The sequence below is a fragment of the Arachis ipaensis genome, chromosome B4 (genome assembly GCF_059453495.1).
Source record: "Arachis ipaensis isolate K30076 ecotype BB chromosome B4, ASM5945349v1, whole genome shotgun sequence".
Classification (NCBI taxonomy): domain Eukaryota; kingdom Viridiplantae; phylum Streptophyta; class Magnoliopsida; order Fabales; family Fabaceae; genus Arachis; species Arachis ipaensis.
This window is the reverse complement of record NC_142439.1, coordinates 115,890,078-115,913,758: the sequence shown is the minus strand read 5'-3', so window position 1 is coordinate 115,913,758 and position 23,681 is coordinate 115,890,078. Positions and strand designations below refer to the sequence as shown.

The window sequence follows — 23,681 nt, the reverse complement described above, 5'->3', positions numbered from 1 at the left end:
TAATGTTTGTTCGTTCTTTTTGGTGTTTTTTTATGGAGATTTGTATGTTTTCTTCTTGATTTCTTCTACTTTTCGCAAGGAGTTGGACAGTTTCTTTAAAACTTTTTTTGGTTTCAAATGTGGCTTGAATTTTGAGGGTTTGGGTTTTAATTGAGGAAGAAGAGGAAGAGTCTTTCATAATGAGCGCGTTTTGAAAAAAGGAAACGGTTGAGTAAGGCGCGTGTATTTATGATCGAATGTGGAAAGTATGGTGCGCTTGGCTTTTGTTGGGCTTGACCCAACTTATAGAACTTGTAAACTAAAAAGGTTTGTATGTGTAACAGGCCTCATAAAAAAGTCAAGAGTGATAAAAGATAATAGAGATAAATTATAAAAAGCCAGATTTTCATATCATGTTGAAAGTTCCAAGTAAGTTTAGAAAGGGGATTGAATTAAGAAATTATTTTTTATAGTTAATAATTCTTATTGTGTAGTACATTAAATTTATGAGATTATTTTTGTTTGTCTCGTTTTGCATTGGTAGTACAGAATAAAAATAAAAATTATAGAGATGAGAGATACAGAAGAGTGACAGAATAATATATATATTTTAGTTCACCCATGAAGTGTAATATAATTTATATTTAGTTTCTACTACAATAATGGTAAAATTTTTACTATAATTAAAATTGATGACAAACACCAATTTTAAGATATCACATTCTTGTAACATACCTAAACTAACTCAAGTTTAATAACTTCTAAATGTTAATCCAACTTAGTTAAAGGAAATTAAAATGCACTCTAATCCATTATACTTTTGAAATCAAACACTCAAACGAAAGTAAAATAGTTTTTGTATGATCAACTCTCTTTGTATTTTGTATCTTTCAATATGAACTTAATTCTAGACAATAAAAAAAAAAATAAAACTACACTCAAAAACAAGTAAACAAAGAATGTGTACATGATTCGAATTTTTCTCGAATTGGTTGCCTTTTTTTTTGGATGATTCCTTTATATATAGAGCTTGATATGTCTTTTTTAATGTGAAAAATTCTTTTTCTTTTGATCAAGCTAACCGTTGCACATCAATGCTTATAGTCATTGGCAATAAAAGAGAATCCTTTCTTCTTTTTACGATTGCAAGTGCAACAAATTTTCTTTTGTGTAGCAATCTGATTCTTGAAGACAATTGTCAATCATAAGTTGTTTTGTATGAATAGTGAATTGTTTGATTGTAATTCTTGATTTTTTTTTATTGATACTTATAATGTTCATAAAAAAATAAGTTATAATAAAAAATTATCAATTATGTTTGTCATTACAAGATAAATATTCCATTTTTAACTTAATATATTAATAATTTTTTGGTTGCTTAAATTAGGCAATAGGTTTTTCTTTTTATATTGGAAAAACACTTAGAGGTTTAGCTAGGCTTGATTAAAATTTAGTTGTAATTTAAAGATATGAGCTTAGGTGGAGCTCAAATAGAGCTCATACATGCAATTCTCCTTTGCTAAGTTGAATTAGCACTCAAAGAGAATTATATTTGGATAAAAATTTAGTAATTTTGAATTTGGTGTAAATTTTGAAAAACTAGATGAATTAGAATTGTAATTCATTGGTATTAGTGTTTATAATATGATTGATTATATTATGATAAAAAATAGAAATAGATCTCATTACACTTAAAAACTTAACTATGATACATAATTGTGACACTTTTTTTCATTATTTTTATTCTATTTAGCTTGGCACGAAACAAAAAAAAGTAAAAAAAATTTCCTGCATAATTGTATCTAACTGCATTTATAATAGAAGGGATAAAATTTTAAGAGCACCTCTAATGGTGAGTTTCTCTTTGACTTTTTTCTGACATATAGGAACTCTAACCATTGGAGGAGAGAAAGAGTGAGTTCCCGCACAAAGATCAAGGTAAGGGAGTCCCTCTAAGCAGGGACTCAAATTAACCAATAACAACTTGTCATTTGGCAAGTTATTATAAAAAAATAATAATATAAAATCTGAAATAATTAAATAATTAAATAATAATTAAATTAGTAATAATTATAATAAAAATTATATTTTTATTTAATTAAATAATTAATTAGATTAAATAATTAAGTTTTTATTTAATTAATTATTTATATTATAATTAATATTGAATATTATTTATATTATTATATTAAATTATAATTAATTAAATTTACTTACATTAAAAAATAAATTTAATTTTTATACCTTATAAAATAATTTTTAGTTGAGTTGGTTATTTTTATTTTTAAAATTTAAAATGCTAATGATATTATTAAAATTAGCAGTTGTAAACACAAAACTATAAATTAGTATAATCTCAAATTATATATTGTGTATTATTATTATATATGAATTTATTTAATATTAATATCTTTTAATAATGAATTATTTTTAAATTTATAAATTTAAATAATATTATTAAAAAAATTAATTATATTAATTTTAAGTATTTTAATTAATTAATTAAGTGGGACCACAATAAGGACTAAAGTTAGTTTCTCCTAATGGAGAAGAGAGAGATGCTTTGAGTTCCTATTTATTGTTTATGATGCAAAAGTTGATGTGGAGTTACTTTTTATGACAGGTGGGCCATAAACAGGAACTGGGATGAGTTCCCTACTGGAGATGGTCTAAAAATATCTTAATTTAACTCTTTTCGCAAAAACCAATTAAAACTATTAAAGAAGTCTTATTTTATTGTGTTATTGTATTCGTCTCTCTCAAAAACATCTTTTAAGCATAACATACTCAATAAATATTTAAAATTATTTATTCTCTTAATCTTTTAAAAAAAAGTATATTAAAAAATAATTATCAATGTTTTTAGAGTCTTCTGTGTATACATACATTAACAGCAAGTAAAATTAAATAAATAAACAATTGAAACTAGGTATTATTATACTGAAAATTCATCCATTTATAAAATATATACTAACTTCCTTGAGATTTATATTATTTGTCTGAAAAATGTTATATGATTTAAATAATATTATTTAATTATTTTTTAATTAAACTTTATCAATTAAAATTTTTTTAATTTACTATCCATATAATAAAGCAGTTATTCACACACTCTCTCTCTCTCTAAGGTTTTCATTATTATTATTATTATTATTATTATTATTATTATTATTATTATTATTATTATCTGCTGTATCAGCATTGACTAAAAAATATATTAGGTAGTATAGAAGTAGCAAAACTTCTTTCTGCTTCGACTTTTGAATTATTAACAAAAATAAACAATTTGTATTATAGAAAACTAAACTTAAATACACATTCAAATAATTTATTTATACATTTAAAATTATAAGAATATAAGTTAATTATTTTATCAACACATCCAAAATTTATATTCAAATAATTTATTTACATATTTAAATTTATAAAATTACACATCTAAAATTATAAAAAAAATACGCTAATTACTTTATTAACATATCCATATCAAAATGATTTATTTACACATCCAAAATTATAAAAATGTACGATAATTATTTTATTAATATATCTAAATAATTTGTTTACACATCTAAATTTATAAAATTACACATCTAAACTTATAAGAATATATATATGCTAATTATTTTATCAAAGCACCAAAAACTCATATAAAAATGATTTGCTTACACATCTAAATTCTTGCGCGCGTGTTCTCTCTTACAGCAGGAGCATCACGCAACTTTCTCTTCTCGAATAAGGCTTCCTGCTATTAACACATTCGAAACTCAAACACATTCAAAATTAACGTGAAATAACATAAACACATCCAAATTATATTAATATTACAAATTCCATATAAACAGAGTAGCATAAAAAAATATTAATACAAATACATAAAAAAAACATCATAGAGACATCCAATATTATGCATAGATAAAAAAATAAAATCTTTTATTATATAAAAAATAAAGAAGAAAAGAACTCTACTAACCCACAGATTGTGAAAGGAAGTTATAAATTACAAATCAAATATAATAAAAAAATATTCTTAACACAAACACATCTAAAATAAATACTAAATACACATCGACAATTATGCATAAATTAAAAAGATAAGATCTTTTATTGACCAGAAAAAATAAATGAGACACAAAAAATTCTACCAACCACTACATACACACATTCAAAATTCGAAAGGGGTGGGGTTGTTGAGATTCGTTAACGGAAGAGACAATGGGTCGATGGAGGTGAAGCAACGGAAGAGACCAGCGATGGGGGAGGCAGTGGTCAACAGAGGAGGCGCAGGGAAATGCGCATCGCAAAGGAGATGCACGTTAACGGGGTAGGTGCACATCACGCCGATGGAGGATATCGTTGCGGGGGAGGTGCGCGACCCAAAAAAAGACAAACGTGACAACAGATGAGGAGGAAAAATGTAAGAACCGCAACTAATCAACAGGTTAATTAAAGTGATTAATTTGCCCAAATTAGATTCCGAAAGGTTAGAGTGAGAATTTGAGGATTTAAAGGTAATTTTTGGACTCAGTGGGTTTTTCTGAGTCAGAAAATGTGCTTTCTGCGAAAAATCATGAAAAACCGTAAACCGGTAGTTGAACTGGTTAAACCGGTTCAAGTCTGCCCGGTACCGTATGAGAAAAAGTAAAAACCGGCGAAAACCTTAGAAAAATGTTAGAAATAGAAAATTGGGCGTTAATTTTAAAGGTTTGGTCCGAAGTTGAGCCAAACGGGCTAAAAACGCTAACGGGTTGGACCGGACCCAAGTTGGGCCCAAGCCCAACATATAAAAGGGTTCATAAGTGAACCCATTTCAGCATAACACCTAAACAAACACACTCACACAGCTGAGAAATAGAAGAAGAGAGAAATCCCATGGTTACTATTCATCTCAATCTTCCAAAGCTCATATCTTGAGCTAGAGAGCTCCAATCACCGCACCATTTGCGGTTATGCGTTTCTTGTGAAGAGTTCTACAAAACCCATATAAGAATACTGGTAAGGAAAGCTCGAATCCCTCTCAGTTTCTCTCCTCAAAATTCTGGGTTTATAGGGTTTTTTATTAAATGAGTTTTTGTGATTCTTGGTGTTTAGGTTTGCTCTAATCCTTGCTTAGCCTTGGATTCTTGCTAGTAAATCTGTTGGAGAAGGTAAGAGCCACTAAACCCTTGTGAATTTATGTTTAATTAGAACCCTAGGTTGATTTGAGGTGATTTATATGTATATAATTTTTTTATTGTGGCTTTGGGAGCTCTTGGAACTTAATTGTGCTTATTGGAGTGGAATTGAAAGCTTGGATTGTGGTTGGAAGCTTCTTTGAGCTAAGTTGGAATTTGGGTGCATAAAGAGAATCGGCCAAGGTATGGTTTCGGTTTCCTCTATGTAGTATATAATATTCATGGACATATAGGCTAGTGACCAATAGGATAGGTTGAACTAAAATGATGGTTGGTGTGTTAAATGTTGGTGAATTGATGAATGTTGGGTTGATTGTGATAAATTTTAATGATATGATGATGTTGAATGATTGTATGGATTGGAAGTTGGTTCCTTATGATAATTGTAGTGTTATGATTTATGAGATGGTGGGTTTGATGGTGATTTTGATCATAAGTGTTATATAGTTGATGTTGGAATTGGGAGTAATAAAATGAGAAAGAGAATGTGGTAAAGTTGGTGTATTATGGTATAACTAGTACATTTTGGTGAAAAGTGGTGTTTTGAATGGCTTGATGTGATTTGGTATGGGTATGGAAATAAATTTTGGAAATTGTGAAGTTTGGGAAAAATTGGGTTTTTGAAGAACTTTGTACGATCATAACTTTTGTCTCAATTTTCGAAATTGATTGAAATTTGTTTAGAATTAAAGATCTTTCAAAACTCTTTAAATCGATATAAAATTTGTGAAAATTGAAATTTTGTAGAGGAAGTTATGATCCTTCAAAGTTGGTGTTAAAAATCTGAAATTCTGCAAAGTTGCAGAATTTCATGATTTCTGATATGTGCGGGCGCACACCCTTGTGCGGATGCACACCCTGCAAATATTTTGACCTGTGCGGACGCACGCACCTGTGCACACGCACAGGCAGGGAAGTGCGTTCTATTCGCAGCGCTAGCACAGCTTGTGCGCGCACATATCCAAGGAAAAACTTTAACCTGTGCGGACGCACATGTCGGGAAGGTCAGTCTGTTGGGGGCGCTGGCACAGGCTGTACGAGTGAACAGATTCTGAAAATTTTGCCACCTGTGCGTACGCACACCCTTGTGCATACGCACACATCTTAAAACTTCCTGGGCGTGCGCACGCACACACCCCTGTGCGGCCGCACACGTCCTGTTTCTTAAATTTTTCTTGTTTTTCAACTATTCTACCTTCCCAACAAGGTTGTAAGCTTCTAAAACACCAGTTTAAGACTTATGGGCTTAATTTTGAGTATTAGAACATGGGATGTAGCTTAAGGTTTCTAGAACACAGTTTTATGATAAATTAGAAAACGGAGGCCTAGGTTTCTGGCGTGCTGAGAATGATTTGACGTTGGGTGGAGGATGATTGATATATGAGATAAGGAATGATGAACTTTTAACATTGGAAACTGAGTTATGAGTGGACAATAGTTGAGATGAGTCGAGGACTCGGATTGAGATGATGGATCTCTGTATATTGAAAATGTTTTCTAAAAACCACTGAAATATTATTTTTACTGAGATTATGAGACGCTATGCGCCCGGCAGGGACGGCGGTTGGATCCTGCCTGTCGAGGTAGCGGCAGCGACGTAAGGGCGGTGGTTCGTCCCGCTTGCGTTGAGATGTGAGGTCTGTGGCAAGAGTATCCCGCTCGTATCCCTTCGGACCTATAGGCGTGCAGGCGCCGGTACCTGGACAGTGATCCGGGCAATATATCTCGGGGGTTCCCATATGAGAAATTCGAAGGACGACGTCTCCATGGAGATGTGTCGGGTTGGCAGTTGAACCGACAATGTGATATCATAGCCAGTAGGGCAGGCATTCATCATATGCATTTCCTATCTATTTGTTTGCTTTTCCGACTTGTAATTGTATGCCTAATTGAATAATATGCCTATTTGCCTACTTGATCTACTTGCCTTGTATGCTTTTACTTGTGAAGTACTTGCATTGTAATTAATTGTGCTTTCTACTGGGATTGAGGAGGTTCGGAAGGCGGTGGCGATGGGATCGCATGGAGGATAGGTTGGAGAAGGCTGTAGGACAGCGGTGTTTGTTTAGAATAGAACTCCCCTAAGATAGATCACCCGGTTTATTTATGATGAGGTTTATATTATGCTTATTTGTTTTAGAATGCCTTAAGCTTGAATCTTGTGATGGATATGGAGTTTAGGATTGCCTTTGGTGTCCCGGGGTCTTATATCCTACATCACTGGGCACTGTTACCATACTGAAAATCCCCGGTTCTCATACCATATCTTTGTTGTGTTTTTCAGATGTAGGTCGCAACCAACCTCGGTGAGTAGCTTTGGATGGTGACAGAAGCGGAGGATCCTGGATTCTTTTGGAGTCTTTTTAGTTTATTTTGTTTATATGTCTCTCACTTTTGTATTTTTCTATGCCTAGAGGCTTGTATTATGAGAGAAAAACTTGTATAAGTTGTTTTTAAACTGTCAGATTTTTGTATGGTCCTGTATACCTGTATATGGCTAGCCAGCTTAAACTCCGCGAGTCGAGACTAGTTTCCTATGATATTATATACTTATATTTTGTTGTATCTTATCTGTTTCTTGTGCCTTAAGCTAGTAGCTCGTTAATACGGTTTGCGCTTTTCAAATCCTGTTTTTGAACTATATCCTTCATCGGGCTTCTAGACTATAATATTCTTTCTATATATCATACGTATGAGCTTTAGAACTGTCGTAATCTCTGGTTAACATTTGCTTTACGACACGAGGTAAAGTTTAGGCTAATTAGGGTGTTACAGAAAAATTAACACAACTTTGAATTTTTTCGCGAGGATAACGTTGTGTGGAAGTTTGATAATAAAGGTGTCTTTTCTACTAGTTTTTTTATGCAGGTCATACAATCGGAGACTCTATCGGACGAGATCACGAGCTATAGCTTCACAAGTACATTCTGGAGAGGCTTGGTACCCCCCAAGAATTGAGCTTTTTGGATGGTTTGTGCTAGTTGGTAGAATTAATACTAAGGAGAGGTTGACTAGATTAATTAGGAGTTGTTATTAATAGTGATAATATTTGTGTCCTATGTAACAAGGGGATAGAATCTATTGAGCATTTATTTCTTCTTTGTGAGGTAACTTGGCAGGTGTGGTGCTCTTGGTTGCAGTCCTTTGATAGAGAGTGGGTAATTCCTGGAACCATCAAAGATCTGTATGTGAGTTGAATTGGCATGGCCAATAGACGACAACGGTAGAAGCTGTGGATGACGGCGTTCTTTGCAGTGATTTGGAACGTCTGGTTAGAACGTAATGCCAGAATTTTCAATAATAAAAGAGCAAGTATTGAGATCATTCAAACAAGGATGTTGTTGAGCTACACAGAGTAGAATGGCTGTGATCCTTTTGTTGGTTGATGGCAATGCCAGAGATGTCAGGGGATTGGTTTCTTTGTTTGCAGTGTTTTTATGTTTGTATGTTTGTGTGTTTTGCTCCACTTTAATGTATTGAGCTTGCTGTGTTTCAAAAAAAAAAAAAAGATTTTACTGTGAAGATCCGAGTTAGAATATTTTAAATTTTTATTTGAGATGTATTAGTATTTACAAGATTTAAATTTTAAATTTTAAATTTTAATTTTAGTTAATTTCTTTTTGTAAATTTATATTTAAATATAAAAAATAATCAATCTATTTGGATGTATTTATTTTAATTTTTAATTAATATAATAAAAAAATTAAATAAAAAATTAATTTAAAAAATATCTTTGTCTCAACATTTTCGTAGCTTCTTGTAAATTAAAATATAATTTTTTTTTTCTTTCACCATGAGATAACTTGATAATTTCCGGGAAGAACGTTCAATTAAGTCCAAGGGAGGCTGTATTTATCAATTATCATGAATTTTCATACGTAAACGTGTTGAAAAGACATTAAATATTTAACTAATATACCCTTTGTTTTTAAAATTGAATAGTGATTTTCATTTGGTATAATTTCGGGGTTCTAACTTCTAAACATTCCCATTCAACTGAAGCTTCCGAAAGAATGAAGACAAAATGGCGGGTACTATTTCATTGGACTGAAACTCTATAAAACGGTGAAAGTGATTGGTAGTTGCCTATTCCTCTCATCAAAAGATAACTATTGCGAATAATTTTTGGTATATTGGGTATATATTTAGTTATTTACACAATTCAAAGATTTAATTTGGATGAAATTTCACTTAGAAAGATATTTATTCAGAAATTTAGTTATATATTAATGCAATCAAAAAAATACTTTGATTCAATTACTATCTAAAAATCTTTACAAACAAAATTATTTAATTGAATAAATTATAATTTTGATACATAATTTTTTAAGTTGTTCATAGTATTTTTTTAATTCGATTAATTAAAAATTAATTTGACTATTAACACAGATGGATAAGAATATGTGTCTCTTAACCATCTCTTCTAAGTTTAATACTCACTAGAGGATGAAAATAAAAATTACTTGATTAGGAGTATTGTTCATTTTATACTTTTAAATATCCTAATGCAAAAAAAAAAAAAAGTTAAGGACTAATTTGGTTTGTTATGAATTTGAATTTTATTTTAAGTTTCTGTCTCTAATAAATAAATTATTTCATATATAAAATAGGATTTAAACTCTCAATACTTGCTTAAGTGGACGAGTAAACTGATCACTCGATTAACCCAAATTAATTATAATTTTGTTACATAATTAGTTCATAGTAATTAAACTCTAAATTTATAAGTGTAATTTTGTATCATTTAGTTTCTTTTTAACTACTAGTAATACTCTCTTGTGGATAAGACTGACAATGACTAGAATAGAATAAGGTTTAGACTCCACCATAATCCTATCACATAACATTTTAGGAGATGTTGCTAAACCAACCCACAGTTCCAGCCAGCAAATTTTTTAACTAAACAATCTCAGCTCCACAATCAGCCAGACTCCTAAACTCTGCTTCAATGAAAAATCTACTAATTGTATTTTTTTTTTCGTAAGCCCAGAATAGAATATTAGTACCCAAAAAAATATAGAAGCCAGAAACAGATCTCTAATCCTCAAGATCTGACGCCCAATTAGTATCAGAAAAATCATAGAGCCTGAAATCTTGGCATTTATGAAAAATTAGGCCCTGATTCTTTGTACCCTGTAAATACCGAAGGATCCTACTTTTCAATGAGCCAATTTAGGAATATATATATACTGGCTCACTTTACCAACAGTAAAGAACAAATCAGGTCTAGTAATAGTTGCATAGTAAAGAGACCCAACATCAGACTTGTACAACCTGGGATCCTCAAAATTCTCATAACCCATGCTTGTGTTGCAAAGAGGATAGCATGGGAATTGACATAAAACTAGCACACTGCATTCCTATTTTTGAAAGGAGATTAATAACATACTTAGTTTGAGACAAATACAATTTATCTGGTGTCCTGACCACTTCAATGCTTACAAAATAGTTCAGGTCCCTAAATCTTTTAAAAAAATATGTTATGTAGTCTTTTAATCATACAATCAATTTCAATAGCATTATTGTTTGTGATAATAATATCATCAACATAACAAAGAATATAAATAACAAAATTAAAAGTGGTTCAGATAAATAAAGACATATCAGACTTTGAATTAGAAAAATCAAAGGTTTGTAGAGTGGTACTTAGTTTTAAAAATGATTTTCTTGGAACTTGTTTAAGATCACAAAAAGATTTATTAAGTCTACAAACCTTTGACTCAGCATCTATTTCAAAACCCAAAGATTGTGTCATATAGATTTCTTGATGCAAGTCTCCATTGAAAAAAGTATTATTAAAATCAAATTGGTGTATTACCTATGAAGTACGGACACTTCGTTGAGTTGTTGTGTCCGCGTGTCGGACACATTTCGGACACGACACTCACCGACACTCGTCCTACACGCGTGTCTGCTGGGTCCAACCGTGTCTTAATAAAAAGTGAAAAATTCTTCTTCGGACATGCTTGGACACACCTAAATACCATCACGTGTCAGCGTGTCCAGTCTTATTCTTAACATATATTCTTGAAATAAATTTAGATATAGTATATATTATTATTTATTAAAACAAAAAATATTTTAAATACTTGATATAATTAAAATAAGACATTAAAAATAATTAAAAAAATTAATTTATATTTTGATATCAATAAAATATCAAAATATCATTATAATTTATCTAAAAAATACTTTATATTTTATATGTATGCGTGTCCCCGTGTCTTATAAGATTTTAAAATTCGCGTGTCAATGTGTCCCGTATTCATGTCAGTGTCTGTACATCATAGTGTATTACCCAATCTCTGGATAAAGCAATACTAAAAACTAATCTGACAGTGGCTGGCCTAATCACTGGACTAAATATCTGTTCAGAATCAAACCCCTCATTTTGATAAAAACTTTGGGCCACCAAACGTGTTTTCTACTTCTGAATCTGTCCATTGGGCGAGTTTAAATTCTCTCTAAAACTCAACCTTATCTTATTTGTGAGTTAAAAACCTTTACTACCGACCGACCTGATCCACAATAAATTAATTTTTTCAATTAAACATAATATTTAATCATTCTGTAATTCATACAAATATTAATAAAACAAAAAATATAAAATTAAACATGTATTAAAATTAAAAACAATAAATTATGCTAAAGTCCTTGTTAAAATTATATAAGTAAGCGGATATAAATTTGATCACCATCAATTTTATTATATATTATAATATATTAAGAGTGCGTGTTAGTCAGATCGAGTTGGGTTAGGTCTAGACTCGCACTTGACCCAGTACACAACTTAATCTGCTTCGTTCTCAATCCGATCCAAATGAATTAGATAGAATTGAATAACTGTAAATAGAATTAATATTGCCAACCATACTCATGAATTTAAAACTTTGATGCGAGGGACTCTTAATTATTAAAATAAACAGAATGTGTTATTTATACGTAAGAATTTCATGACTCAGCTCTCTTCCTGTTTTCTCATGTGTTCAAGAACTTGCGAGGCAACCTTAAAAAATGTTATATTGAAAGAAAAACTTTCATAAATAGAATAATAATTATCTCTAGGTGCTATAGCTACTTCCTGTAGGCTGGCTCTTAATTTGTCTCCACTTTGTTCATCAGCATACTTTTGCTATAAATACCAAACACTGTTATTAACCATTTACAAAACAAACTCATCCAAATTGAAACAAGACCCTCATCCGCTGTGGTATGTGTTGAATATATCCAATTAAAATTAATTAAAAAAAAAAAAGAAAAGATGATGCAGTCTAATGAGATTCTTCAATCTCCATCCTCACTCTTTGATGAGCCATATTATTATTATGGGTTGAGTAGCATGGATGAAGATGGTGATGATTATGGATTCAGTGCCATATTCAACACTTGTTCATCAGAAAACACCATCTTCACGAATGAATATGATCATCACATTCAATACACAATCGATGATGAAACCTTGCAACTCCAACCCTTGATCCATGATTTCCCAATGAAATTCCACGATCTGACTCACCAGTTTCTTGAGAGTGAAGGAAGCATCATCCCTTCACAAGAAGCATATAGTCCCACCCAGTCATTCAATTCAGACATGTCCTCATCATCATCGACACCACTGAACTTGCCTCAACCGAACACGCAAATCGAGAACCACTTGATCCTTCCGCACTTGGTGGACGCCATTGGAGAAGCCTTGGAGAATCGACACAAAGCGCTCGCTGAAGAGATCTTGAGATGCATCAGCAACAAACTCAGCCCTCTCTCCCAAACCGTTGACGAGCGCCTCCACTTTTACATGTCGCTAGCAACCGCCGCAAACAACGGAGACTATTTGAAAGGGGAAGCCTTGAAGAACTCTGACGCTGCTTTCAGGGCATTCTATCAAGGAACCCCTTTCGGCAAATTCGCTCACTTTGTGGCCCTTTCTGCAATTATTGAAAACATGCCGCCAGACTGTGATGCCGTACACGTGGTGGACTCTTACATGGGAATTGGGATCCAATGGATTCCAATGATTGAGGCCATGGCTCGGAGGAACATAACACAATTCAAATTGACATCAATCAGTTCCGGTCATCATCAGCAAGGGCATGATGGTAATTCCACTACTCCTTGGATTTCTGAGGAAACTAAGAGGCATCTCTATGAGCATGCAAGATCGTGGGGATTGAATCTGAAGGTGGAGGAAAAGGGAATTGAGGAACTTGTTAGTGAGTTGAAGAATGTGAAGAAAAGTGGTGGCAGTGGCATCAGAGAGTTTTTGGCCTTCAATTGCATGCTTAACCTGCCACATATGGCCAATAGAAGCAGCAGAAAACAAGCCATGGAATTTCTGAAGCTGGCTAAGGATTTGATCAATGGCTCTGGGAACAAGGGAATCATCACTTTTGGTGATGGTGATGCGTTTGAGAAACTCAAGACCAGCATGAATTTCAAGGCATTCTTTGATGGTCATTTGGTGCATTACCATGCCTTAATGGAATCAATTGAGTCATGTTTCCCAACAAGTTTCTCAGAGGCAAGGACTCTTATAGAGTCCCTATTTGTGGCGCCTCATGTGTCTCCTTTTGCTTGGTTACAAAATTGGCAAGAGATGGAGAGGGATTCTTGCCATGTTCCTGGGGAAACTGAAATTGGACTAGAAGGTTGCAGATTGAGCACAAGCATTTTAATGGAAGTAAGAGAAATGTTGAGAGGTAGTGGAGGTTCGTATGAGACAAGGATTGAAGGGCAAAATGGGAATGAAATTGTTCTGGCATGGAAAGGAACAGAACTAGTGAGAGTTTCTGCTTGGAGAAACTAAAGCTAATAATAAATAGCTAATTAAAAGCCAAGGAGTACATAGTACACAGTTTTTTTTTTTTTCTTTCTTTTTTGCACATCAGAAATCTTTTGGGTATTCATTGTAAGATAGTGGATCGTTTAATGTAAATTAATTTGTACAGATTCATATATGTATATGTCTATGTTTATTCTGTATATGTCTTCTTTCACCATAAAATGAACACAATTTTTAAAGCAATCAAGCGTTGCAAACTATTTTTTCTTTGGCACCAATAAAATATCACCTTTAAGCTTTTACATCTTTTTTTCAGACATTAAGTTCCTAAACATAAAAAAAATCTTTGAATGTACTTTTCTATAATCTATTCAAATTAATCTTAAAATGCATCATGAAGAGTTGATTTTATTCTTTGGCTTGTAAACCTGAAGTTATGAAGCCGGGTTATAACAAGTAAAAATAGCATCAAAGAAGAAGTTCCAATGAGAAAAATATGATTTAATGAAGTAAATTCCTGGTATTTAATTCATGATCTTCTGTGGCAGAACATAGGTCTTGACCTCTTGAAAATTAGTTATGATCATCATATTCTTAGAAATGATAATCACGAATTAGGATGTTCATGGATTAAGTTGAGCCAGGTTTAATTAGATTGGACTCAACTCTAAAAGGGTTGTTGAGTTTATTTTGACCCAATCCAAGAGTGATTCGAAATAGATTAGATTAAACTGGAATTAATTCGATGTAAAATCAGTATATATAAATTTGTAAGTTTTATATACTAAAGTAATAATGTTTTATTTTTAATAATTAAATTTAACAAATTTTATATCATATTTATACTAAAATAAATTATTTTAAAGTAAAAATAATACCGTATAATATGAAAAATATTAATTAAAATATAAAAATATAATATGACATTACTAATTTCACTCTAAAATATATATTTTTATTATAAAAAACAATTTCGAAGCAAGTCGGATGACCCAAGCATAATTCAAATCTGATTCGAAAATAACACAGGATAAAAATGATAAATTCAAACACGGTAAAATATGCCTTAGATCTGAACCGGATTTTGGGTGGGTCCAAATCTTGAACACGCCTAATCATGAAACAAACTTTTGCTTTATTTATTGACCGTTCTTGATATTCATGCATCTTTCTCTGTGACTCAAAACATCAATTGACCTCATGTTAAAATTAAAGGGGTTACAGAAGATGTTAGATTCCATTTGACTGAGGCCAATGAAGGAAAATCCATAATCTATGATCTGATAATTAGCAAATTATTTCCAGAAAATGTCCATCCTATTAGAAAATTGGACTTAATAAAGGATAATTATCAGAAAAATCATCCGTATATATAATAATAATATTATCTCATGCAGGCCTTGTCAACTGTAGAACATAGAAGTTAATTTTAATACAACTTCTGCCTGGCTTTTGTACGTAATTTGTGTATTTTCCAGTTTTTGCAGATTCCTACCTAAGAGAGAAGCACGTAAGAGCTCACACGCAACCAAAATATGAATCACGAACCTTAAATTAATTATTTATTATGTCAATTAATAAAGCCATTAACCAATCATGGACTATTTTTCAATGTGTTGGAGATGGAACAAGGAAAGAAGGCCCTAGTAGTTTTCCAAGTGTCCTTCCTATTTTCCTAACTAAAATCCAAAGTACATTTTTTTTATACATCTCATTTTGGCATATGACTTTAAACAGGTAACTGAGTAATGGCAACAAAATATGAATAGAATAAAAAAAGGAAAGAATAAACTAATGGCTACAAGATCAGGCCAGTCAAAGAGCATAATTAGTAAGAAATCACCTTGATGCCTTGTATGCTACAAGAAAACAGATTCAATTTCCTCTACCAATGCGAAATTCGGTATGCTTTATCAACCATGCTATGTGTACAAAAATCAGCCACCAAATTAGTTACCTGTATAAAATACATGCTGAAATACAAAATACACATTAAAAATAAGTTGAACAATACATGTATTTATACACAAATACATAGTAACTGATTTAATAGCTGGTTTTTTATGTGCACATAGCATTTCTTGTGTTCTATATGTACCTCTAAACATTCAGTGCGCCGAGAAATATAACCTAACATTAGTAAAATGCTTAGTGCAAACCTAGACTTTGATGAAAAGAAAAAAAAATTACTTTCAAATATCTCCTTTGATACTTTTACTAGTCTTGTGAACTGATGAACAATGCTTCTTGTTTTTCAAACTCTGCTGATGCTTCTGCACTTTTGTGGAGCATGTCATCACAGGGCTCTTTATAGCACAAAGCTTGTGCTTCATACGCCAAGGGAACAGAAGTTGAAGGCCACAACCCTTTGGAGAAGAAGCATATGAGTGCCTTGAATTACTGCAAGTATCACAACCTTTCTTGTTGTAACCATTGTTTGGAAAATGTGCAGAAGATGATGCTGCCAATGCAGTGGCATCAGGGAGAAAGCGATTAATCATATAGCTTGAACATTGATCAACATTAGATTCTGAAAGCTTTAATCTCAACACATCATTGCTGCTACTGTGATTTGTCTCTGATTGTTGGACAACAATGTCTAATGCCTCTGATAAAGAAAAAAGTTCCATAGCATCTGAATAAACTTCACTATTCTTCTTGTTCTCATTGTCATCATCGTCGTCATCATCACCATCACAACCATCATCTTGATCAAATGAAAGAACAGCATTACCTAAGTCAGCTTCAGCTGCTGCTCTTGGAAGATGCTGAAGGCAAGGTGGTAATTGGAGCCGAGGCGTTTCTACATCTCGGTCGTGGATGTTATTGCTCCTCTCTTGGTTTTTCGGCTTGCCTGGGGCTTGCTCCCATGAAAATGGAATACTTGTGCTTTGTAACATACTAAGTGATGTACCTGCAACAACTGAATTAGCAAGACGCCTTGTTGATAGAAGGGGTGCATTGAAGTTTAACATTCTGCGGCATTCCAAATCCATTGTCATAATATTTTGTTCTGCTTGTTCTTCCATTTTTGGTAAGCTTCTATAACAGCAACAACGGAGAAGATATTTGGGGGAAGAAAAAAAATAGGAGGATATGAAATCAAGTTAGGTGGAATACATAAAAACAGTTGAAACTATGGACCTCTCATGAAAATCATTAAAACTAAAGTCTTGCTTTAAATTTGTCACAGGTGGGTTTAAAAGCCACCTTCACGTGGGAAGAGAAACAACATACCAGATCTTTTTTTTCTTTTACAGTAAATATTTGAAGGTTATAAATTCACATTTTCAATAACATTTAACAAGGTAACATGAAGCTAATGTAAATAATAAAAAAATGGCATATGAATTTCTCATGTACGAATTACATATACACATCCACATTCCACACCATTAAATTTTCACAATTTTTAACATGATCTGATTGATCTGAACAGGATAGAAGAATCCTCTTCCCCAAAAATAAGTGCATATAGTAAAAGTTGGGGAAAAAGAACAAAAAATAAAAGGAAACAGTCGAGAATAATTGAGCGCATGACAAATCCTATAGATGGTGATGGAGATAGCAGTTTACGTAGAACTTATCACAAATACCATTGAAATAGCTGAGAAAAAAATCTGTTTATATAACAGTGGCAAAAGGTTACAACTTACAGCATGATGTGAATCGGCAATTGCTCAGCCAAAAATATGGTGGCAAATACTGAATCTTTTACATGACAAATTGACTTGTATAGACAAGTTTTGTCTAAAACTTTATCACCATTCTTACTGGTGAGGCCTAGTCAAGAATAGCAACAGCAGCAGCTGTTTGCTCCCCTACTTTCCATTCAGTTTCAATCGATCCAAATTATGTCTCTAAATTCTCTTTTCCTTCTGTATTCTGCATCTAGAAGGCCAGCCTATGAGAACGATATATATAGACCGTACTCTTTCTAGAGACCATTCAATAGATAAATAGAATTGATGATTACCAGGCTGTTAGGTGTAAAATGGTGCAGGTCAACAAGAATAGTATTGCCCCTTTATGGTTGAACAGGACAATGAGACATTGAGACACTGAAGATAACAATGTTAGTGGCCTTCCTTCTGACATGGACTCTCAAGACTGTATTTCAGTCCCACTGTCTCTCTCACTCACTCTATCTCTTCCTTAGTGCACCAAAGATATTTGTGTCCTACCATGTCCACATATTTTGTGTCCACATATTTTACACTAACCAAATGCAACCTAGAGAACAAGGAAAACCTGATTATTGATCTGTGATTCTCTCACTTTTGTTCATTAATTTGCTCTCGTGCTTTATTGCGGAGATCTAATGTCTCAGAATGGCCAGGATCAAGACAAAGGGCAGCTTCACAATCCTGGACAGTAGAAGCATAATCACCCATTGAATCATAAAATGCTGCTCGAAGATGCAAAAGTTGCAGATCTGGCTTGAAATTGATGGCCCTTGAAAGCTCCACTATTGCTTCATCTTCCTTGTGATCATCCATCAAAACTGATATATAGAGGTTGCATGTCAGTAAAAGTTGTGGGAGCAGTTTACTAGCTGGTTTCAATGATTTAAGACTTAATCATGATCACATCCAACAAACATGAAGTTCAGTATGAGCACAGTACAATATTAAAACAATAAGGCTCTAACAAATTCGGTCATCAAATGAGAATAGGATCACACTGTTAGGGACTTGGGTATTATGGGGTGCCCAAAGTCCCACATCGGGTAGTATGGGATGCTTTCCACTTTCCTTAGATACTTAACACACACACACAAGATTTGTTTGCTCTCACACTTCGTAAATAACTACCGCCGATAAGATAAACAAACCCAAAAATGAACATTCCCATTTGCCCTCTCCAAGAAAGACAAGTAGGTTAAGCCTCTCTCTGTTTTATCTAGTTTGAGTTACTTCATTCCTCAGGAACACAAAAACATCAGAACTACAATAATATTCCTTCAACAATAACATTGTATAATGCTGATTTTCAAATCACAAGTGTGCAAGATCCTATTTCATTTATCATAACCTTACACCATGATGTTTTGCGGAGATTACATAATTTCTAATACAAGCATATATGTGGAAGTCCAAACCATCATTAGTTGGGAAGAGGAAAGCTTTATAGTGATTTTGATACTCATTGATCTTTTCAAAAGCAAATGTTTTCTCAAAGCTAAATCTTCCATGCATAAGTTTTTAAGTAGGCCTTAAGAGTTCTACAAAGCTAGTATAAGGAAAAAAAAAATAGAAAAATTCAGGTTGGAAAACATTATGGAAGATTTCAGAATGCCTGAAATTAATTAAATCACCACACTACAAGTACAACTGACCAGGATCTGCTGTCTGCCGAAACAATGATTTGAACACAAAATGGCTTACAATCACAACCAAACTTTCCTCCACCCTTCCCACTTCCACAGGTTTAAACAGTAAACATGTAAGAAGCATAACACAGAATAATATAACAAGTTGATTGGACTTTACCTGCTGCCCTATATTTGTAAGGATAAGTCCGTAGAGGATCCAACTGTGTTGCCATGTTAAGATCATTCTTTGCCATATCACGATCACAATATTCTGAACGCTTCTCATAAGCTGATGAATTGTTTTGGGCCTTTGCAATTAGCTTTGTCATCTCGTCATATGCAGCTTCGTTCTGATTTTTAAGATGATATACACGTGCCAAACCCTGATGTGCTCGTGTATGCTTGATATCGAGGGCATGCAAGTAGCAGTTGGCAGCAAGGTCCAGCTTTTCACAATCTACGTAAACACTCCCTAAATTATTTAGTGCCTACAATGTAAAATAATGACACAAGTAAGTTCATCATTTTAGCATTCAAATAAAATAGAAAATGATCTATTTAATCTGAAAACGATATTACACTTACTTGTCCTTTACGAAGGACATCTGAAGGACATCTAAGAGCTTCCTCCAAGAGATCGATCACACACTTTGACGACTCAGAATCAAGACTTGAGTCAGCTAATACATAAGCTTTGAGAAAGAAAGCTTCAAATGATCTTCGTATAGAAATGGACTCCTCAGCCTTGGCTAATGCCTCTTCACGACAACCGGTATCATACAATATCCATCCTTCATAGACAAGTCTTTCATGTGCAAAAGTGGAATGATTTCTAGCTAGGCGTAAGCTACGCATGGCTGCCTTTTGAGAATTTAACCTGAATGATTGATGAACATTAATAAGGAAATACCATGATTGAACAAGTTATGGGTTAAATAATGGATGACTGAAACTCAAATTAACTATCTTCCATGGACAAGAAGCAAAATTTATTAAAACAAGGTCATATACAAGAAATCTAGTTATGAACAAGAAATATACAACACAAATCATCTGATAAGTCTACCACCGAGATATCAGCTTCCACGTATCTCACAAACGGGATATGATAACAACTATGCCATGAATCATCTCTTCAAAATGTTTAAGCTCGAGTAGAGATGAATGGCTTTTATATGGAAATTTCACCCCCTCATGCATGGGTTCTTTGGCTAGAACCAAGAATAATACACAGGTCATCTATCTTGTGCTGAAATTCAACTTGGCAGCAAGGATTGAACTCTAAATCACTTGATTATAAAGGCTGTGATAACATGTTATGAACGACCTCTACCAAACAAAAATGACACTTGTATCATAACTAGAAGTATATTATCTGGATCAAGACCAAGAAAAATGTAAAATAAAGCAAGGAAAAGTTGCATTTGATAGCATTATTCATCCAATTATTATCTTCACTTGTCTGCTTCATCCTATTATCTATTTATCTTCATTGTTCATCCTTAAATGAGCTCTTAAAAATTATAAGGCAAGCTAAATGATAACATCAAATGATACATGAAAGAGACAACTAAAGCTGCCTTGCTTAATTTCCTTACCTATTATCTTGCCTAGTTTATAATGGACACATAACATAATTTCCTCTAATTTTGACATAGTACAAAGTCACCAGTCACAATAATTAAGCTAAGCAGCCAATAGCACCATGAGTTCCATGCATAAATATCCAGTTCAAACTTAGAATAATTCAAAATACAAATACTTAGCCATGATTCATTGACACGAATAGCATAGAAGTATAAAACAAACATACAAAACAATTCCATGCAAAGAGATTTCATGCCAGTAGAGAATATGGAGTTAAATAAATTATATTTGAATCAGCACAAGAGCTCAAGCTCACCTTAACAGGAGGAGAGATTGCCGAAAACGTAAAATACTTTTCCCAGGGTCATTTTCTAACATCTTATGTACAACAGCCAAAGAACCAATATCATCAACAGAAGACCATCTATCATACAACTGTATCCAGCAATCAGCTTGGCTCCACTGCTGAGCAACAGGGCGGAGGAGCTCTACCAAGTGGTCACCACGCATATTCCCATGGAACATCATATAGTTTGGATCCAATGTCAAGATTGCCCTGACATCTCGTAGAGCCCCTTCATAGTCCTTGACAGCAATCAAGAACCATGCTCTGAATTCAAGGCAGTCTGGAGAAACCTTGAATCCAATTATTTTATTGATTTCCGAAATGGCAGCTCCGATATTTTTCTCCTCCAGCAAACAAACAGCCCGGTATTTATATGGAAATGAAAGAGTTGGATCTAATTCAGTGGTAGCGACCAAGTCTGCCATTTTCTCCTTCCCAATGCAATACAAAGACCTTTCTTGATACATCCAGCCAACTGGTTTATAATCAGAAATAAGCGAGTTTACCATCTTGTACGATGAATATGTGTGACCACGCTTATACTTGGCCCTTGCAACACCAACTAATGAATAAATATGTCCTGCCTCAACGGCAGCCTCAAACCAACGCTGTGCATCCTTGTATTCTTTCCTCTCAAGCAATACAACACCTAATTGGTGATAAGCTAGCTGCTTCTGCCAACCTTTCACTGCGCACTCTCCTAGTCTTTCCAATAGCATCACAGTCTTATCAGACTTCAACTCTCCCTCCATTGCAACCTGGCTTAAAAAATAATACAACAAAAATGACGCATGCCGAGCCATAGCCAATCTATCCCTACCCTCTGGACTACAAAACAATTTAACAACATTTGCACGCTGCATCGAACTGGGTAGCTCTCTCAAAAAAACCTGCAAACAAGCTGCCACAAGCAGATGCGCGGCCTCCTCTAGCGCATAGTCAATCAGCAACATGGCATCATCCATGCCACACACCAGAGAAGCCAGATGAGCATCACACGCAGACTTCATCTCATCACAGCAAAACTTGTTTGCAAATGAAAGCAACTCTAGAACAACATTAGGTGTAAACCCATTCAGCCTCCTAGTCCTACTAAAAACCTCAGCAGCCTCCATTGCCTCAACAGAAATCCCATTCATTGAGAAGTTTATCTTCTCCCTCCTAGAGTCGAGGAATTCGCCATGCAACATTGCCTCAAACGGCCTCGAAAGTGATGCCATACAGTGTCTCCTACACCTAATTTCACTATCACCAATGCAAAACCACAATTCAACATCATCATTGGAAGTTGAACATTCCTCTAAAAGCTCTTTATCATCACTACCAATAACTTCTCTACCCGAACATGAACACCGATCTAACACTGACTCAGGATCATAGCCTGGAATTAAGCTTGACCTGGGGCATTCAAGGTTTCCTCCACAACAATCTATTGCCGACGATCCAACGAGCTCGTCCTCTCTCCTCTCGTACCGAAGCCACGACGAGAGCACAACCTTGTCGTTCACCTCTACAGCATGCCGCCGCGCCGACCGGAGGCTCTGCCGGAACAGCTTGGGGTCCTGCAGCCCACGGAAAATAGCTGCCTCCTCCAAAAACGCCTCCGATTTCGCCAATTGGTCACAATTCTCGACTCTCCGATAAACCTCGGCAAGCGTTTTCACGAAATCGAGGGACTTCAGAGAAGGCTCGATGGAAGGTTCTAGAAGCTCAGAGGTAGGCAGGCCGTGAGGAAGAAGGAGGAGGCTCTCCAAAACGACATCGCATGCTGCTGCCTTTGTTGATGCTGCTGTTGTGGTTTGGAAGCTCCGACCCTGTTTGGTTTGGGTGTGGGCTTTGGCTTGATCGTGAAGGAGGTGCTGGTGATGAAGATTCTCAACGCCGCCACCGTCTGCGGAGGCTCCGGCGGCGGAGGGAGAAGTATCAAGCACGTGGACCTGAGTGCCTTTACAAGCGTCGATGATCTTCAAGCTCCGAATCGAAGTGAAGATGTTGTTCTGCATCTTCTTTTCCCCCCAATTTGACCAAATTTGGAAGCTTTAACTGTCAAGATTTCAGAAGGAAGAGCAAATATTTAAAAAAAAAAAATAATTAAAATAATCGAGGATTTAAATTAGAGAATCCTAAGATGGATTCTGATTCTCAGAGAGGAAGAAAGAGAGAATAAAATTGAGTTTGGAAAGATTAGATGAATGCAAATGAGGGCGAAAAAGGAAAATTGCGTTTTTTGGTGGGGGAGGGGTTTAGATCAGCTTCTTTACTAGCAGTATACTAGCAGAGCAGCCACATAGGTTATTGTTTGGATTTAGAAAGGGTAAGATTAATTTTTAAAAAAAAATCTGAATTGTATTAAATAATATCAAATTATCAAATAAAAATGGTATATATAACTTGAAATATGATGTTTAGCAAAAGAATATGATTATAAAAAGCGACAAAAAAAATATAAACATAATATAAAAAAGGACAAAAATATATTTTTTATGTTTATAAAAAATATAA

General features: G+C 33.9%; 3 protein-coding genes across 5 annotated transcripts; 1 reads left to right on the top strand and 2 right to left on the bottom strand.

The window, feature by feature from the left end:
• Positions 1-12,163: 12,163 nt before the first annotated feature.
• LOC107636943 (scarecrow-like protein 26) lies at positions 12,164-14,175 on the top strand. Its single transcript, XM_016340413.2, has one exon. The coding sequence runs from the start codon at positions 12,415-12,417 to the stop codon at positions 13,954-13,956; it is 1,542 nt and encodes a 513-aa protein (XP_016195899.1). The 5' UTR covers positions 12,164-12,414; the 3' UTR covers positions 13,957-14,175.
• Positions 14,176-15,992: 1,817 nt separating this feature from the next.
• On the bottom strand, positions 15,993-17,713 carry LOC107636944 (uncharacterized). Of its 2 annotated transcripts, XM_088483606.1 has the most exons (2): positions 17,589-17,713; positions 15,993-16,846 (listed from the first exon to the last, which is right to left on the bottom strand). In XM_088483606.1, the coding sequence occupies exon 2, from the start codon at positions 16,830-16,832 to the stop codon at positions 16,125-16,127; it is 708 nt and encodes a 235-aa protein (XP_088339732.1). In that variant the 5' UTR covers positions 16,833-16,846; positions 17,589-17,713; the 3' UTR covers positions 15,993-16,124. The 2 variants fall into 2 exon arrangements, with proteins under 2 accessions (XP_088339732.1, XP_016195900.1); XM_016340414.2 differs by lacking the exon at positions 17,589-17,713 and having other exon boundaries at positions 15,993-17,103.
• On the bottom strand, positions 17,504-23,476 carry LOC107639697 (ethylene-overproduction protein 1). Of its 2 annotated transcripts, XR_001620273.3 has the most exons (5): positions 21,150-23,476; positions 19,832-20,123; positions 19,425-19,734; positions 17,909-18,436; positions 17,504-17,823 (listed from the first exon to the last, which is right to left on the bottom strand). XR_001620273.3 is itself a non-coding variant. In XM_016343266.3 (4 exons), exons 1-4 carry the CDS (start codon positions 23,180-23,182, stop codon positions 18,207-18,209), a joined length of 2,865 nt encoding a protein of 954 aa, XP_016198752.1. In that variant the 5' UTR covers positions 23,183-23,476; the 3' UTR covers positions 17,504-18,206. The 2 variants fall into 2 exon arrangements, 1 of the variants encoding a protein (XP_016198752.1); XM_016343266.3 differs by having other exon boundaries at positions 17,504-18,436.
• Positions 23,477-23,681: the final 205 nt, after the last annotated feature.

Coding starts and splice junctions, on each gene's coding strand:
- LOC107636943 (XM_016340413.2), top strand. CDS start 12,415: ATGATGCAGTCTAATGAGATTCTTCAATCTCCATCCTCACTCTTTGAT.
- LOC107636944 (XM_016340414.2), bottom strand. CDS start 16,961: ATGGAAGAACAAGCAGAACAAAATATTATGACAATGGATTTGGAATGC.
- LOC107639697 (XM_016343266.3), bottom strand. CDS start 23,182: ATGCAGAACAACATCTTCACTTCGATTCGGAGCTTGAAGATCATCGAC. Junction 20,124..21,149: donor CAATCTCTCCTCCTGTTAAG/GTGAGCTTGAGC, acceptor TCAATCATTCAG/GTTAAATTCTCAAAAGGCAG. Junction 19,735..19,831: donor ATGTCCTTCGTAAAGGACAA/GTAAGTGTAATA, acceptor TTTACATTGTAG/GCACTAAATAATTTAGGGAG.